General features: G+C 34.5%; 1 protein-coding gene across 3 annotated transcripts in view; it reads right to left on the bottom strand.

The window, feature by feature from the left end:
- UNC13C (unc-13 homolog C) overlaps window positions 1-20,082 on the bottom strand; it is a 120,784-nt gene that overhangs the window by 63,440 nt on the left and 37,262 nt on the right. For all 3 annotated transcript variants that reach the window (XM_048956844.1, XM_048956845.1, XM_048956847.1), the window contains 5 exons: window positions 15,014-15,241; window positions 12,862-13,003; window positions 6,323-6,492; window positions 4,635-4,750; window positions 3,088-3,251 (listed from right to left, as the gene is read on the bottom strand). In XM_048956844.1, coding sequence (XP_048812801.1) covers window positions 3,088-3,251; window positions 4,635-4,750; window positions 6,323-6,492; window positions 12,862-13,003; window positions 15,014-15,241 — 820 coding nt within the window. The remainder of the gene's footprint in view (window positions 1-3,087; window positions 3,252-4,634; window positions 4,751-6,322; window positions 6,493-12,861; window positions 13,004-15,013; window positions 15,242-20,082) is intronic.

The following is a 20,082-nucleotide window of genomic DNA, read 5'->3' as shown; positions in this document are numbered from 1 at the left end:
GAATTTTGTAATAGACCTAAAGATCCACAGTACATGAAAAACCTTAAGCTGGAGATATGAAAGCAGTAATTATTCACCCTTAGGAATCGTACTTCTAGCATATGCTCTGCTCAAGGGAATCACCAGCAGTTGCCATAGGAAAATCCATTATGATAACTGTCCACAGGAGACAAGACAGACTGTGGAAAAATTGTGTCAAAATTTGAGTTTAGTGAGGTCACTTCTGCAGGTTCTTCTAATGAATACACACACTGAACTATCCAACACCTGGTTTGAGCTCCTATCTTGAAAATAGAATCAAATTATATTTATTTGTTGTAAGGAAAAATTAAACCCATAAATATAATTTTGTTTATAAACATCATTATTTAGATCACTACTCCATTGCACCAGTAATTTGATTAGTGATGTTGATGACAACATCACTGTCAAGGTTACGTGAATTTTTTATTTGTGTCATTAAATAAAATCTGTAAAGTTCACAGAGCCTATTACATTTATCACACTTAAGAATGGCCATAACTCTGAGAGTGCTGGTAAACCAGGTAAGAAATCTGAAAGCTTGTTTCTGCTTGCTGAAATAAATTAAAAAATATATCAAGGAAATTCCTTGCTTGTCTTTGTCGATCTCTGAAAACAGCAACCAGTAGCATGAGTAATAACTCTTTCCAATGGGCACGTATATCACAGCAAACATTACCAAGCATCACATATTTTAGAGTTTATATTGCATTGTTTAACCCAGAGTCATATATTTTAATTCAGGTCTGCCAGCTTTATCTTGCAACTTTCTTACTATGCCGATTCCTGATGATCCCTCACTGCCTGGGAGTCTTCCAGTACTTCTGGTAGTGTGAACAGGCAAAGAAAGAAGGCTCATTAACACACACTGCTTGTAAGCAAAAGCTATCAATGAAAATTACTTCAACTGATGATTTGTGTGCCTTTTGGAAAACAAGATGGCATAGTTAATGCCTATCAACTTTCCAGAATAAGAAAAATGTTGCTGATTCAGAAGCACTGAAGCTTCCTGTAGTGACTTGCCAGCAAGATAAAATTCAGCTTTCACTGCACTTGACTCTACTACAGAGTAGATCTAGGATGGTGATGCTATGTATACTTTCATTATCTAGTCAAAACCATTTCAGTATGTACCCTGTTTCTTGTCTTCCAAAGAGAAATAAATTACACTGGAAGAGGAACGATAGAAAGTAAATTCTTCCTTGCTGATGGGGACGTTACTTAATATGAGTAGGTAAAAAAACTTCCAGTATGACTCCTTCAAGACATCATAATCACAACATAAATTACATCCATCACTGGAATCATCAAAACAGAGGCCATTTGGATCACTGATATGTTGCTTTTTTCATCTGTTTTCTATTGTACCTATTTTCATTTTCATTTTCTTCTGAATTCATGTATATGCATAACATACATTAGCATAGCTAACTATTCTTATTTGGCTGCTAGAAGAATAAATAAATTTTCTTCTTCCAACCCAATCATTTTTCATCTCTTTATCCAACTGAAAAAAAATAAACTGATTTTAAAAATAAAAGGTGAATTATAGAACCTATAAAGTCAATTTTTTTCAAAGAGCTTCAGTTGTAGCAACACAAACAGCCTTTTTGTTTTACCTTAGTTTTTGGTTTGGGTTAATGATTGTTTTTTTCTTTCACATGAATTCCACATTTGGATTTCCTTGTTTAGAAAGGGGATAGTTATATATCTTGATAGCTGTATCTTGAAATGAGAATAAGCCTTTCTAATTGGGCATCCTTCAGGAAAGAACTGTCTGCATTTTTTCTGGTAAAAATGTGGATTGTCTGTCTCTAACATCAGGATTCAATCATACTTCAATTCATCCTAAGGTATTATTACTGGGGTACAGTGTCCAAAGGAGAACATCAACATAATTGAGATATATTTTGGATTGATTTGCACAGTCCAGTAATCTACAAATATAAGATATAAAGACATACACACCTGATGGAAAGGCAAACATGAAAAATCAAACAAAACAAAGAATATGGAATTAGAAATTCCAATTTCTATTCACGAAACTTATTGCATGTGTTCCTCCATATGTAGTGTGAATATACAGTACCACACGAGAAGAGTTAGGCTTAATTAAATTCTTCTGTGAAAAGTTGTTTGAGGTCTTTGGAGGAAGACCATTAAACAAGTATATATTGCAAAGACACCTCTACTTTCCTATTAGATGTACAATACAGTAATTCACAATGAAGTGAAGGACACGTTCATTGCAATACCAGATTTTGTCCTTATATCTTGCAATAAAAAGAAAACTTTCTGTGTTTATGTACCTTCATACTACAGAAGAGGATCATATTTTTAGGTTGGACTGTAAAGTGATGGAAGAAACAAAATAAATATTCCAATTAAAAGTTCCTTGTCAGCTTTCTGTAGTCATAATGTACTCATTTGGAGCCCTCTGCTTTCCTACAGTTGCAATAGGAGAAGAACGTAGTCCTTTTCACCAGAAAACTCTCCTCTGGACAAGTCAAGATTGTATGATATAGCTTTTGTATCCCCAGGCTTCCAACTAAGCTCAGAAGTGCTGTGTTCTAAAGTAATCATAGCTACTTCAATGTGAAGGATGTAGAGATATGTTCTAATACCATTAAAAGCAGCTTGCATTAGTTATTTACATTTGATATGAAAGGTTACTATATCCATTGCTGGCATTCTGTAAATAATTTTTGTATTCCTGGGGAGGGGTACACAGCTTGTTAGACTCTGTTCTAGCTAGCAAAGTAACCCAACCCCAGTTAAGGAAGGTGAAGTCTCCCTGATCCTTGCTCAATATCATAAGGATTAAGTAATGCATTAGTGATAATATCAGTAATAGTTTATAAAATGTTTATAAAATATCGCAATGCTGGTGCAGCTAAGCAGCCCTTCAGTGAGTCAGAGGGGCACAAAGGACAGTCAGAATTCAGATTCAAGAACAAGTGTGAAATGGAAAACAGAGTCACAAAGTCTTGGAACTCATCAGTTCCCTCAAACACGTTCTTGACAGTAGAGTAAAACAGAAAAAAAGACAAACATGAAAATACTTACGTCATAGCTTGATAAATATATTCAATTCCATAACGCATCGCAAATTCATCTACAATTTCTTGTGCAGCAGCATCGAAGTACACCTTCCAGGCATCATCACCTTTAACTTCAGGGATTTTTACCACACCATTAGATTTAACTTCTGTCAAGTAGTGGAATAGATTCTAAATGCAAGAAATTTTTCAAATAGGAATATGAAGTTTTTAAAAGACATTCTATAAGTATATTTTATATAATCAGCCACATGCTCATTCACTTAGATTTTTATTTTTTTCCTTTGAAGGCTGGCATCAATGAACCATCATCTGGCAAACAAAATACCCAAGACACTAAATGCTTTTGTTGAACTCTAGTAGTGCAGGCCCATGATTCAGCACTTTGATCTATCTTCTTGACATAAGGTCACCTCAGAGAACTGGCACAGAGAGACTGCAATATAAAATAGTGCAGAAACTCCTCTCCTAAATGCCCTTGCTTATCCTGATGTTATAATGCTCACTGGGGAGTCTTTCAACAGGAATTGGATTTGTAACTTTAAATTTCAAATTCACAATTTAAAAAAATATGCTGCAGGGAAACAATTAGAAATATGGAAGAAGCCACTGAAGCACTGAAACATGTGCAATAATGTTTAAGTTTAGCAAACTGTAAACCAAACCTGTTATTTTATTTAGAGGTAAAGTCATGGAATGCTTTTCAGATTACTGAACTCTGTAAGTATCCATAAATTGCAGATTCGATTTCCTGTCTGCTTTCACTGGAAAACAAACAAACCCCAAACAACAAACCAAGTCTTAAAACTTTGAAATAATTTAAAATGTTCAAATTAGTTCATAAGAGTTTTGGGGATTATTCTACAAGAACAAGAATATCTGTGGGCACAAATGCTGTAAAAATTCAGTTTTACACATGGTGAACAACAGCATTTTGCGGATGCATACTAGTGATGAACTTTTAGCTATAAGTTCTCAGAAAATTTAGAATAAAACTTCATTGTGGACCACTGCTTAAGGCAAGAGGAATCAAATACAAAGAGAATCTCTAAAAGATACAAATCAGTTAAGATTTGCTTTTCGTTATTGATAAAAGCAATTTATGCCAGTGAAAAAATATTCAAATTTCTGTGCTTCCTTGTTTGTTTGTTTGTTTTTTTTTTCTTCATTCCCCCCATCTCAAAATTATGGATAACTGTAGCAGGAATTATGTCCTTTTCAATTAATAGTAATATCTCAGTAGTATGCAGAAATGGTTGTATCATCTTGATGTTAGCAATCATGTTTGTTATAAGAAAATTCCATGACTTCATCTCCTCTTCTGACTCCTTTTAGCCAGAATGATCTGACAGTGTTACATTGCACCATCTTTGACTCCAAACCTTGATATGCCATCAGTGATACAAAAAGAGAAACCAAAAATGAACTTGTCCTGAAGGAGCAGTTATTTGCATCAGCATTCTAGAATTTTCTCACCTCTTTTTTTTCCTTATCTCTGCAACAACTGAATACTAACTTCTATTTAGCTTGCTTCCTTTAACTTCTGCAACATACCTCATGTAAACAGGTGTACTGCACATGGTATGGGGCAACTTTCTCCTCTCCTTCTATTTCAACATTGATTTTCAATCTAAGAGCACCAGAGACAGCTGATTTGTCTGTCCGTTTTTCTGAAAGCAGAAAAATGATGTTAGTAACCACCAAGTATACATACAGTCACACAAAATACACTCATTTTAAAGCTAAAAAGTCCTGCTGTTGAGAACAGAGAATACCTTTTAAGTACGTCCCATAGATTTCAAGCCACAAAGCAGGACATCAAGTTATTAAGAATCTTTTCTTCTTTTATTTGCCAAATTCAAAGCAGGCTGCATACCACTTTAAGCAACACATTTGTCTTTTCAATACAAACAATTTTCCATTGCCTATTTGGTATATGAACTAATAATAATAACAACTGTAGTTATTAATATCTGCCACCAATTTTGAAGACTAAATCTGAAATGGTCAAAAACAAAATCACGCCTCTTCGCTCTGAGTGATGTGATACCAATATACTGCTTGTGTGTCAATAGGTACATGTATCAGATTAAAAGTTGTCAGTCTTTTTCAGAGTGTTAAATTCCATTTACTGATATTTCTTTTTAGATACTGATTGACTTTTTCTAAGTTTTATTATTTAAATAAACGTTTACAACAGCTTAATCCAACAAAATGTTTGAAGTGTTAACATTTGGAAAACGTGATGACACGTTTCTAATAAAAACAAACCTCATTATAAAAAAGGAAATAAAGCAAGACTTTTCTGTAATTGTAAAGAAGACAAAAACATTTCCAGATACATCCCTATTTTTTTTTTTTTTGCTGGGCAATAAAATGCTATCCAGGAAAACAAGGACCACTAATTACAAAAGATGCCTTACAATTTCAGAAATTTATATTATGTAATTCACCTAACGTGTTTCTTATAGAAAGAAATGTTAAGGAAAATATTTCTAACATGCTTTTGCTACTATACATAGGAGATTAACTTTTAAAGGTCTATTATAGAACACTTAGGGCTCACAAAGATTTTTCAGAATTGAGCAAGAGCTTTGTGCTTAGATTTAGATTAAGGGAATGTACTCTGAGACACTTTCATTAATTTATTTCTGGCTCAAAGAATGATACTACTTAAGACCTGACCAGACAAGAAAGTACCATTGGTAAGGATATCAGGGAATGTTCTCTTCTGCAGCAGATTGCATTAATTTAAGATTTTGCATGTAAATATATTTCAGATATACAAAAAAAAAACCGAATGAAATGAGTTTTGTGAAGAATGACAGATCTAAAGCTGTTGAAAATAAAAGGTGATTAGGCATAAAAATGTAATAAAGTGCACAAGGAAAATAATGTGCAGAAGGAAAATACTTGCTAGGATTTTCTATGCGTCTTGATAGAACTGTTTACCGTATGTTTGCCAATGCTGCTGTGAATAAACTGGAGTGATGGCTTTTGTTACACAGTTTTGCTCTTTTATTAAAATCAAATATTTGTCTTTGGTGTTGCTGTGACTAGCTCAATTTCTGTAATTCACCAAAACTCAGAAAAGATCCACAATTTTCAAAGTGACCTGTAACATCTGGGATTTAAAAACATGCATATCAGTACTAAAGCTGTGTATTTTGAATTCCCTAAGGCACAGATGCTGAGATTGTACTAAATTTGTTTAAAAAAATAATAATCAAAAAGAATCATACCTAAATTATACCACACATCCATTTCTCCACTCAGTGTTCTTACTTCAATGATTGTTTGCCCAAGGAAGTCATCGGACTCCTTTTTGAAATGTTGTTTTACTCTAGATTTGATGTCATCGTCTTCATCCCATACTCTCACTTTTATTCTATCTGTAGAATTATGGCATTCACTGTAAAAATAACAACAAAATAAAATCTATAAGTCAGTTATTACTTTTGTACTGCTATTCATTGAGCTTGATTTCTGTAGAAACATTTTAAGTGATAGAATACCTACAAGTGCAATATTCAGTGAAACAGATGGCCATAGCACACTGCTAGGGAAAAAGGTAGAATTACTACATGTAGAAAGTAAAGAGATTAACTTGAATGAATCACATATACATAAGAATTGCATTATGATTGTCATGAACTTCTTGTTGAAATTATTAGCATGTTTACAATACGTACTTCTCAATACTTTTAAAAACACCTTCTGAATGTTAAAGTCAGATAGGGTTTATTTATTTACAAATGTTATGTGGTCCTTCTAGTAGGCCAGAAAAGTAGTAGCCTATAATGTAATAATAAAAAATGTGAGAAAATCCTAATATTTTTAATACGCAGCACAGTAGTTTTGAATTTGCAATGAAAAAGCCCAAAAAGCATGCATGAATTTGGCTAAAGACAAAGGAAAAAAAAAAACCAGCAAAACCCACCAAAAACTAAACCAACCAAGCAAAAAAAAAACAACCCAACAACCAACCCCAAACCACCACCACCACGGCTTTATTTAAAAGATATGTTACTGTCATCCAAGGTCTCCATTTCCATCATCAGGAGATAGCGACAGACTGTTGTATAGTAAAGAATTGCAAATTCAAGTGGCTTATTAAACTCTCATGAGTTAAGCTGATGTTAGAAATTTCTGGACTTCTGGATGAGTGAGGTGGTTCACTTGTCATCAAGAGTTCCCAAATGGACAAACTTTTTCAGACCTACCTTCATGATATTAGTTTGAGCTCTTGTTTGAATTCTAACACTGCTTAATGATCTATTTCAGCAATTTCAGCATTAAAACAGTAATACTACAACTTATCTCCCAACTGGCACCCCTCAGGGTTTGTTCTAAGAATTAATTAGCAGTAGTAATAGGCTTTAGAAGTACAAAGTGCTTTAAATGTCATTATTACTGTCAGGGCTGATCAGTCACTAAAAATGGTATTCACATCTCACTATGACATCATTCAGAATCACAGAAATACTTGTGCCTGTCCATATTCCAAATTTTAACACTGAAGATATCTCTGGTAATTAAAAAATACATTATTCTGTGATTAGCAAGACTAATGAAGCCTGGTTTCCTTTTGTCTTATGACTGCCTTTCCTGACATCTAACAAACTGCAATCATAAACTGAATCTTCTCCCATAATTGGGGTTTTCATAAATTATCCCTTCATATGGACTCCCTAGGGTCTATTATAGGGTGAGTTCATACCGAGGACACTCTTAGGACCTCATCTCTTGGACTGTCTTTTGCTTTTCTGAGAATGTGACAGAACCACTATTAGGCAATCTAAAATTCTTCTGACTGCAAAATTCAGAAGTTATTAACAAGGACAGATTAAGATAGGAAAATACAGATGAAGATGGATCAATTAAACATTTTTACGTTAAGAAATCAGACTAATCCCAGAATCAAACCATCTGATGTTCCTCACGTGTAGCCTTGAATTACTGATTGACACAGTCCAGAACCACATTTAATTATGCATCCAGTTTAAACTTTAAACAGGAATTTTCTGTGATACAGGGAGATCTAACACTAGTGAGGCACTTATGTGACTAATCACCACATCTATGCTCATGAGTAGGTTTTGCTCCCATTTTGTTTCTTGGGGAGGTAACACATATAGAAAGTCATTAAATGGCATTACAAATAATATATTTTATTCTCCTGCTACAGCATATATTTCCCTCTGATGTACACCTAGCTGATTAAGGAATTTCAGATGGTCAGGAATCATGTACTTTTCCCCGATATCCTTTCATCCTTATCACATTTTTTTTCCATCATTGAAGCATGATGATACCTATTGCTACCTATGTGTTTGCTCACAAGTTCATCTTCTCTAAACCTTTATTAATCAATCAGCTTTGCTTCTATGTTTTTTTGCAAAGTGCATATGCAAGGCCTGCAAACTTGTACAGACTTGTGATGCAAAAAGAGGCTGGGTGGATAAACACCTATTTCTACTGGCCTACCCCGCAACAGTTAGATTCCAGAAAGGTTTACCATTAAGCTTACAGTGCTTTCTCTGTATAATTTGCTTACCTGTAAAGAAGCACCCTCTCAGGTATAGCACTATATAATGAGATGAACATTCTTTAGACTTTCTGTTAAGAGAGTTTTTTCCCCATTCTAAAGTGATACTGCTATAACTTTCCAATATTCTATCACAGTGAAATTCTGCAAGCAATCAGCACAGAAATTTTGGCTGTATCTATTAAACTGTGCAAATACTGCTCTTTAGGGGAATTCTAAACAAATCAAACTGGAGGCCTGAAATTGCCTAAATGTCTCAGTTCATCAGTAACTCTAGAATGAAATATCTGAAATATGAAGCAGTTGAACAGCTTCTCTGACTAAAATGGAGACCAAATATCATTGCACCTAACCTACCTGAATGCCATTCAGGGCAAGAAGATACTTTTTCTCATTACAATTGGCCATACAGCAATAAGAAAACTCAGGAACAATCTAGTTCGTACAAAGATAAATTTTTCTCCCTTAAGAGTTATTGGAAATCTTCCCAGACGCAATCAATTGGATTTCGTATCTTCAATGGCATTTGCAGTATACCACGAGGAAATCTCAACAATATCAGACATTAGACAAATTGTAACTGTTTAGTGATGACCAAGATCTTGTCCAGATGGTAATTGTTGTCTTCACAAAAACCCTTTCACTGATCTAAGTCAAATAGCATACGTATTCGTGCATTGAATAGGGTAACAGATACCCAACAAAACTGTTTACTGGAGACAAATGGTAGTCTAGTGAAAACCAAAATAGAATTAGTAATATAAAATAATCATCCAGTTATACGAAAAGCTTTTGGAATATACAATCGTAGCTGAGGTGTTAACTTAATGAGAGATCAGAGGAACACGATCCCTGCAGAGTCTGCAAGGCTGTCTGGGGAGGTAGTTTTGCTAGCTAACACTGTCAGAGGAAGATTTTAACAATCTGAATCAACTGTTGAAAATAGTCAAGAAAATCATAAGAGTGGAGAAGACTCCATTAGAATGTTGGGTGCAGGTAAAATATTGACAGACCTAGAGGTCTGTAAAAAGTTGAAAACTATGCAGCCAAAATATTTTTCTCCCCTGTAACTGAGAAAAAAATGCAACCTTTTCTTGTTTGTTTTGTTCAACACCACCAGAAGAAGGTAGAAAGCAGACAGCTGTAGGATTCTTCATTTGTTCTAAGGTTGAAAAAATTACCAATCACGATGCTTTGTTACTCATTAAGATAATAAAAAGCCCTTGCTGCCTATAATACATTATTTAAAGGGGCGTCTATAGGTCTATTTACTTTCTTAGCTTGTGTACAAAAAATACACATTCCAAGGAAAGATTCTTCCTCTGATAGTCTTTAGTTGGTTGTTTGCTGAATTGCATGCAGGTGTACACATGCTCCTCTTTAATCATAATCTATGAGTCCTCACACTTAAATCTATCCCATATTTCTGCATCATGGTTGTTTAGCAGAGCTCTATTGAATATGCTGTTAGAAACGTTCACTCTCTGCTAACCATACAATTATGTTAGGATTATGTGTAATTCTACAAGCTTGAATACTGCCCTCACTCTGCTATGATAGAGCAAATGAGCACTGGGGAGCCAACATTTGTTCCAACTCCTTGTTTTAGCACATACTGGGAAATTTAAATGAATGTCTCGGTATTATGATTAAATACGCAGTGGTAAGATTTTGTGATATGTTTAATCTCTGAATTCAGCATTTAGGAATTGTAAGGATGATTAGTGTTCAATTATATTCAGGACTGACAAAGACCACAAATAAAGCCAATTTTAAGTGAAAATTCCTGAGTCAATTAAATGGTTATACTGACTACTTCAAATTTAAATCTTATGATTAAATATTTATAGTGTGCTTAATACACTTCAGGTATTCCCTTAATTGAAATTAAATAAGTCAGAGTGATAACCCTTGTAGAAAATGCAAGTGTCAAAAATGATTGAAAATGCATATAAGTTCAAATCAGTTCAAATGTATATAGTTCAAATTCAGGAGATTTAAGCTATAGTAGCTTTGTTGTTGTTATTTTAACATTATTACTAGGGCAGCAGATTATAATTTCTGAGTGGAAAAAAAAATAACAATTTCAAGTTTCCAGTGATTTTCTGGTAGCTCTGCTTACATATTCGAGAAAATAAATTCAGAATTTCATATCAAGTAGCTCATCCAGTTCTAGATATTACACAATTCATATATTTAAATACAAGAAAGTAATTATTCTTCTACCTTATATTACAGTCATTCAATAAGATATGATACTTGAACAGCTATTGGAGTCGTGAAATCCCCATAAAGAAAACACTGTCGATATACAAGTAGCTGGTAAAAAGCTTCTGAGCGTGAATGTGCTCTGAATTAATTTTTGATTTCTACTATTGGCCTTTGAATCTGTGCAAGGAAGGGGCATACACTGTTTAACACAGATGGACTTTTCTCTGAGAAGTAAAAGTGGCACCTTGGGTCATACGTCTTTCAAACTCACAAGTGGAATGATGATCTCCCCAACCTAAGGCAAAAGATTTTAGTCAAAGAGCAGAGGAGATAAAATCGTTGTTGTGCTACATGACAACACTGCACCTTCTTGAAGAAAACAAAGTTTTTTTTCAGATGCTTTTCATGTTCAAGAACCTGAACATTTTTTGTTCAGATTTTTCCCTCCATGTTTTATATGGACAGAAATAATGAGAACTGATGTCTTCAGAAAGGGAAGGGAGAAGAAATTAAACTACATTACAGCCTGAAGACAGTTACTTTTCATTATGGTGAGTGGCTATTGTGAAATTGTATATTGCATATGTTGAGATATAGTGGTTCATAATCCTCACTGGTCAGTGTGCAGGATCCTTAGCAGTCCTGTAAACTGCTTAATAAATTCACAGATGCTTATAAAGATGATACATTGCTTTTATAATCACTGGTACAGGGTTTCATTGGGTAAGTGGTACCAAATTAACATCCAGTTTTGAAAAGTACAATAGGTTTCTATAACATAGACTATTATAATGTGTTACCTGTTTGAGTATACTCTCAGTAAGAACACAAATAAGATTGTATTTTATTTAACAAAGACTGGAATTTCATATCATTTCAAAAATTATTATGATTTTATCTTTCCATAATTTACTACTGTGTTTATTCCATAAATTATCTACTAATTTTATATGATATTATTATAGGTGCTTTCAGAGTTGACAAGAACTTTACTGAAAATTTATACATCTGTCAAAACGAACAGTTCCCTTTCACATAAAATTTTCTAAACAAAGCTAGAGCTTATTTTAGCCTTTCAGAATCCCTCGCTGACTTTGAGTAATTAAGAGTAATTAAGTGCACACCAAATACAGTGGCACATAGTAATCGAACTGAGAAAAAAAATAAATGCTGAAATACTTCTGATCCATGCAGAGGAAGAACACTAAGCAAACTGATACTGTTATCAGATCGGTACAGTTCTCAGTCAGGAACGTGCCGTGCCCTAAAACAACGTTTCAAGGAAAGGGACAATACAGTACATGTGAATTGGAATTTCCTCTACTGTAACATCCCTTTCTGAAAGAGGCTCTGGGAATGCTGCCAAAATTACAACTGGCACAAAATCATACTGAAAGCTTAGTCAACCTATTACAGATTGGAACATCTACTTTGTGGTCAGGGTTGAACTTCAGTAATGTGCTGACAACAAACGACACCATTATCAGTTCCAGGGCTGTAGCCAAGGAAAGGAGACAGACGGGTCCTATCAGACTCTTCAGAAGTGACCTCTAGACAACACCCAGCCTTGGAAAGGATAACCATTATGAACAACTCAGCCCAGTCTCTGAAGTGTACTAAGTAAGGTCAATGCCCCAGTTTCACCTAGGGTAATCATGATGTCCAATAAAGCCATGTTTTAACTCTCATAGCCAGTGCCCGAGGCCCAGGAATGCATTTACATCTTTTAGCACCTAAGGTGAAAGTCTGAATAACTTGTTATCGAAGTTCCTTATAAAATAAGGAACCAAATAGACACCATCAATAGATTCCCCAACAGATACGAGTTGTATGTATACTATAGATACATCTGTAAAAACTCCTATGCTCTCCCAATTTAAAGCTAGTTTATTAAAACATGGTGCCACGCACATGCATGGTACAGACAACAAATGCTTTCAAATTAAGTTTTCCACTTGGCAGCATTATATTACCTAAATGTAACATAGAAAAGTAAGAAACAATGTGATGTTCTATACTTACAAATAGAATTTCTCATCCCATACTGGATTCAAGTTTCCAAAAATAGTCTTTGTTCTCCGTTTGGTTTTGCCAACTTGCACAGTAACATATGGGTCACTTGAGCCAGTTTTGTCCTTAGCTTGTAAGCCCTGAGCACAAAGCACTGCAACAAAAGGAGAGATGTACTTTGGCCCTCATAGCCTTTATTGCAAATAAATAAATGAGACAATGACAGCAGCAACAGGAAACAAAGCCCTCAGAATGAGGGCTGCTGAAACAAAAATTTCTAGGTCATTTTTCCCAGCTTCTGTTCCTCCGGAGATAAATAAGATTTTTCTAACTACTTTGTTGGAAGGAATAAAATCTACAAAAATAGTTTGATAGAAGAATAATTGAATGAGTCAGTAGAAAGCACAAAAACAAGTATTTTTCTTTCCATGCATAATTCAGATACTCAAACTTTGATTTAATCAGCATGGCAACATAATACTGTTGCATAATTGGGCTTCAATATTATGATACCTCAAATCATAAAATTTCTTTTTCAAAATTCAAAATAAATTCTTTTTTTCTGCAAATATGCAAAAGATATATAGAAACTTTAAACCCCCAAACTTCCAAAAATCTGCATGGTTGATTATGAAACTAGTCATCAGTAATGTGATTGCCATTTCTCTTTCTCACTTGAAAGACAAATTATGATGGTTTTCAGAATATTTCCATTCTACCATAAACAGGGTGACAGTTGTATTCATTTTTCTTTAACTGTTTATGTATTTTTCAGCATTTATGCTAATTAATGTTGTATATGCACATTTTGTGGCAAGCATAAATCCATATCATTTCCTGGAAAACTCGGGAGAAAGCAAAATTCTCAAAAAGCAACTCATCAAACCCAGAAAGCTGCAGCTAGAACACTTGTGGTTGCCTCCTAACATCTGCAGAGCTAGGTTTCATTATTTTGCACATACTGTTTAAAATGTCTCAGCAGAAGCATTTAGTAAATATTTTCTGATGTCAATCATTTTGGATAATGAAGCTCCCTCAGTGTGCTTAGAAAAACGGATACATAAAAATGGCTGAGTATTCTTACTCAGCACATCATCTCCCTGTGGGAGATCAGCCATACCTGCTTAGCTCAGTGTTAAGAAACAACAAAACAAACACACTGTGAGTGGTGAATCACTGAACTGGTTGCCCAGAATCTGCATTCTTTCAAATCTAGTTTGGACAAAGCCCTGAGCTGTGTAACTTCCAAGTTAGTTCTACTTTTAATAGAGGGTTTGAATATACTGGAGATTACCCTTCTAAAATTACTTCATATGTTACTCTGTGATTCCATAATTAGGCTCTGAATCTGCAAAACTAAAATAGCAATGGGTTTTTCTTTTAAAAAGAGATGAACCAAACATTCAACAATGCGAGTTTTGAACCAACAGTAGTAAACTGGTATTTACTCAGCAGATAGACAGACAAAGTGTTTGTATATTTTCTGAGTAACTTGCTAAGATTGCCCTTCATATGCCTGAGTATTCTAATTGCTTGGTTTATAAAGAGCAATAGAGGACAATCCTGTAATTTTTAATGCTGTGAATGTTTGATCATACAAACAATGTTTCAAAAATATCTTATAAAATCTGTTGGGAAGATTACCCTACAGACAGGTCTGAAACACCAGCTACAGTCAGAATTGATTTAAATATACATTTTAGCAAGGTTGCTATGAAGCATTGAGAAGTTGCTTGACCCTTAGTCAAGAAATAAAAATGGATAAGTCCCACGATCAGCAGGGTCAGGAATTGTGCACTGCAGCATTTATAGCATGTCAGTCATCACAACCTTTAACGTTTGCAACTTATCAACACTTGGTAAAAATTCTCTCAAGCACAAGAGTTATTGGTGGGAGGCAGAAGAAACTGAATAAAAGCTTTTACTTACCTTATAATCTAGACCAGTGTACTAACTAGAGCAGAGGAATATAAAATAGTTTTGCTAATAGCTGTAACTTAAAACTCTTCCAGGTTTGGATGATACAAGTTCAGACATTCACAGATGTACCAAGTATGCCATTTATCATGCAGATCCCATTCTAATTATAATAAATGTTATTCCTGAACAAAGAAAAATGGGAAGGAGAGAACTCTGACAGCAAACGATTCAGAAGAATATTTACCTGTGATAGTTATTTTTGCTGACCATTTGGATGTCCCATCCAAAACACTTTGCTTTGCTGCTTTTGTATACTGTACAAAATCTTCTTTGGAAATATCAAACATTTCCTGGATCACTTCAAACACCTCTGGTCTATTTTTCTCTCTGATCTTCATTCTTTCCTTCATAGCACTAATAATGTTCTGCGTCTTATCTTCTGCACCATGTTTGGAACTTTTCTCAGCAGCTCCTAAAAGGAGAAAAAAGGTCAACACATTTCTTAAAATACTGCTCTCTTAGTTCTTTCTCCCATTTAGAGTCTTTAGCCAACTTTTCTTTTGGTACTGCAGCATCCAAAGCAGGTATATGTTTCATATGGGGAATACCAAGCTACTTATAATTATTCTTTGAAATATCTAAAAATTAGCAATTGCCTAAGTTTAACATGAGAAGTTAATATACACCCTCATTCAGTTACACGTTATATGCAGAAATATTTGTAGAACCAGTACTATTCAGTACTGATCAGTACAGTCAAAACATCAGAATATCTAATGGTTTTTATATGGTTAGGCATGCTGATTCTTACAGAAGCATGTACAGAAGTGTTCAGTATCTGGGTCTATTTGCTCTGATCTTGCCTTTGTTATTAGCAGAAATGCCATAATGTGTTTAAAATTTCTTCTTCAAATTGCGTGTACTTTTTTCTCTAAGTCAGCATAGTGCAGTATTTTCATCCCTTTCTCCTTTTAGAACAGGATGATACAGGAAACATACTTGTTCTATTATGACAAAAATATTAATAGCAAAAATAATATTTAAAACTGCTAATGTTCCTATTTCATTTTTCAGAGAATTTAAGTTTGACAGTAAGAAGATTACTCTGGACTCCTACTATGCTCTCCAGCAGTGGAAATCTAATGAACAAATGCAGCCATAGCTGCTTATTTGACCACTTCCAAATACATCTCATTTGCTGACGCTCAGAGAAAGTTTTTCATTCCTTCCTTGTACAGTGTTCATATATATGCTTATATGTAGATACTGTAATTATCACATAAATCCTTTTAACTAAGGCATTCAGAATCCATTGAACTTAAACATTTAGATTAGCTTGAGACTACCCTAACTGCCAAAACAGGTCAGTAGTCATGACTTGACATCCTCACTCCAGAGCAGAGTGCAAAACATTGTTTCCCTTTTTTTAAACACCATGAGTGAGCAAAGGAGTTTCACCAAGCTCTATGCTAATGGAGGAAATTCTGGCAGCTATTGAAGCCATCCTTCCATGTCCAGCCTCTAACAGAGTGAATGTGACCTTCACGTTTCTGCTGAATAGATTAAAGGAAATGTTTTTCCAAGAGTTTCAACACTGTGACCATCCAGGGAAGGAACACTGTGTCTAATAGAAAAATGAGAATCTGGAAAAAATGAGATGGGGTTAAAGAATTTTATGAAGTCTAGTTTTGCATACTAAGAATTATGTGAATCTCCATTACCCTGCTCTTAACAGCTGCAGGCCAGGGGTAGGATTCAAGGGAGAGATTTGTAGTCTCCTTCCTAGTATAAGTAGAAAGATACAGATGTATTAATAGATAAAAACACCAGGGCAGAAGAAAGCAGAGAATCTTCAAACTAAAATCAATATATATGCAACAATATGCATTGCGTTGCTGCAAAGGCATGTGTGAAGTACAGAGAAACTACAATGATGGAACTGTCAGTTTTAAGACAGAACAACACTTGCTCGTTATGTGTTGATACCTGGTAATTATTCACGTCTTGTCTGGAGTATATCATAACGGCACGTTGCTTTCACAACACTAACAAATGTCAAAAACATGGGAACAAAACTTAATGGCAAGCACTAAATTTTGATATTAAAACTCAGTCAACACAATACCTGAGCTTGTGTGCTATCAAAATTCATGGTCCTTTGGAAAACACTTACTGAGTGACCACCCAGCCAAAGAATATACTACAAGTATGGAACAGAGATTCCATTTCTCAGTAACATTTTTGTTATTGGTAATTTCAGTGAATATATGAGGAGATAGAAGATAAAGTATGTTATCCAAATGAGAATAACTTTTAGACTATATTAATCTATGGTGGTATGTCAGGTTTAGCCTATAAAATAATTCCAGAAATGAAATAAAAATAGTCAAGCAATTTGCTGGTTTTGAAGTCCCAGACCAACCACTTCAGATTTTAGTGCTATATAACAGTATTTCAGTGTTGTACAAGGAGACCCTTTTGTTATGGGTTTGATCCATTATTCTTCCCAGGAGATTTCTGCTTTGAAATTATAACCCATATCAGAGTCACTTTAAAGCCAAAAGAAAGTTCTCCTTGTAAAGTGTCATTTCTCTGTCAGATTAAGTGTTCCCAATCAATGCCTCTGCAATACATATTGTATTGGACTAACTTGTGTGCTCTTGAAAAAAAGTGTCAATATTTATTTTGCAGGTGAGTATGAGGAAACGAACTCAGACATTTGGCCAGAATAGTATTACAAACAGCTGAAGCATAAGCTGAAACCCCCACCATACTAAGCTGGCTATTCCAAATCTTGATAGAAATCAAAGGCCAGATACAAGAATAATAAATAATACTTAATAATTAATGTCATATTGTCATTTGACCAAAGTAGTACTGAATTCTAGCTCATGGTTTTAGACGCTGTTCCAGAATATGTGGCAGTGAGCATCATAATCATCATCACTATCACTATTAGCATCAAGCATTTTTCAAAAAGTTTGTAAAAACTATCTAGTTAGCATTCTAAACACAGCTCATGAAAGGTACAAAGGATTATGGCTCCTTTTGAACGGATAGTCAAATTATGACAAAGATATGTTAAACATCTTGCTCTTCAATTACAATTCAGATATTTCAATGCTTTACTCAATTTAGAGGATCTCAGTTCACTTCCTACAATACCAACAATTTTTTTTTATGGCCTTTTTTGAGATTCTCACAGCTTGCAATGAGAACCGAATCAATTATCAATACATCTACAGTTGGAAAAGACTATCTTTCAGCATAAGATCTCAGCAAAATCTTAAATAACTGCAATCTTATAATTTGCTCTCTTTATTGTTTTCATTGTGTCTGAAGCATCACTTCTCTCTCTTTTTTTTAAATGTCCTCTGATGTGCAAAAAGAGATATATATATAAAAAGTAAAGGAGAATGGCATAAATTCATAAGATTGAAAAAATGTAGGATGAGATTCCAGATACTTATGATATCAAATAGCCAAAAGGCTGTCAAAGTATTTTCCATAGCCAGTAAGTCTCAAGACATCCTGGAAATGTGTTGGTCTAATTCACTTAAATTAAAAATAAATAAATAAATAAATTGATGTTTAAGTGATAGAATAGAATAGTTTAGTTGGAAGTGACCTTTAAAGATCATGAAGTCCAACTACCTGACCACTTCAGGGCTAATAAAAAAGTTAAATCATATTACTGGAGGCATTATCCAAACACCTCTTGAACACTGACAAGCATGGAACTTCAGACATGTCACTAGGAAACCTGTTCCACAGTTTTGCCATTCTCACAATAGATAAATGCTTCCTTATATCCAGTCAACCTCCACTGCTGCAGCTTTGTGACATTCCCATGTGTACTGTTATGGGTTTCTAGGGAAAAGAGACCAGCACCTCCCTCTCTGCTTCCCTTTCTCAGGACTAAACAAATGCAGTACTTTTTTCCAGACTAAACAAATGAAGTATCCTCAGACTCTTATAAGCCACAAGGAGATTCAGGACACTGAAAAATTAGGAATTAATACAAAAAGAACTTAATACTACCATGAAATTAAATACCAGATGGAGAACTATCTAGTAATTTTATGTCAAGAGACAATCACTGGGCTGATATGGAAACTGTGACAAGTCATTCCTGAAAGATGAAGGAAATCAACATTTTCTATCTTCTCTTCCAGTCCTTTAAAAAGCATGGATATAGCATCATGAACCATGGACACGTCCTGAATGGCAACGGTGTATTCTCACAGAAAATCTTCTGATTTTAGAGACATTGTAGATAAAATCGGAATATGCTTCAAAATGCAAGTTTTAAGTTATAGTCAAAATAAATAAATAAATCAACATATCTTTCAATTTCTACCAAGACATTTACTGCAACAGCTTTTATATCTTATGTTGCTGACAGCTAGCAACGTCTTTATTTGTGCACTATTGATCAGACTAATTGAGGCAATATAACTTGCACTGCACAATAAGGTAACAAGCCCCTTCCACCTTAGGGACTAATACAAAAACAGCAAGATTAGAATCAATTCTGATTTAATATTGCAGGTGCATCTTGTTGAATAAGAGAACTCTAATAAACATAGCACTGATTTTTTTAAACCTAATTTAAAACAAGGTATTGATCTTACAGAGCTTATGATGGTAATTTGTTTCTATGGTGTATATTACCAGTAGCTACACATTAAAAAAAAAAACACCAACCAACACAACAACAACAAGAAAAAAAATCAATTAACCAGATAAAAAAGCCCCCAAACAAAAAAACTCCACAAGTTTGGGGGCCAATATGTCCTGGTGATTATGCGATGTCCAAAATGATGATGATGTTAAAAGCATCCACAATGACAGGATGCTCAAAAACTATTGTGTGCTGATGTGAAGACCAGGATCCTTCAGGTGTGTCAATTTTTTTTGGTCTGCAGTTTGTCTTCTACAGGTTTACTCTTTTAAAACTAAATTGTTCACTGTTTCCAGACTTATTATCACAAAAATCTAGCAGTTCTTTTTTAAAATTTTTGTAGGTTCTCCTCCAACATATTTGTAAAGATTGTAAAAAGGCAACATGGCTCTCTGAAGTATTACTTCCATTTTTGTGCTGAGTGCTGGCAATAGTCAGTGAGCCAGTAAAAAACTGGGGGGAGGTTTGCTTCAAAGAAGTGAAATGTACCAAAAAAAAAAAAAGTTAATATTACACAATGTTTTTGGCTAAGCTTTAAGTAGTACAGGAATGGATGCATCTCATTCCAACTTCAAGTTTGTTGCACCTAGAAAAGCAGTTCAGCTGTTATCTGTTTGTAAGCAGTGGGA

Source organism: Lagopus muta, chromosome 10 (genome assembly GCF_023343835.1).
Source record: "Lagopus muta isolate bLagMut1 chromosome 10, bLagMut1 primary, whole genome shotgun sequence".
Classification (NCBI taxonomy): domain Eukaryota; kingdom Metazoa; phylum Chordata; class Aves; order Galliformes; family Phasianidae; genus Lagopus; species Lagopus muta.
The sequence above is the reverse complement of the archived record's forward strand: the minus strand, read 5'-3'. Positions and strand labels throughout refer to the sequence as shown.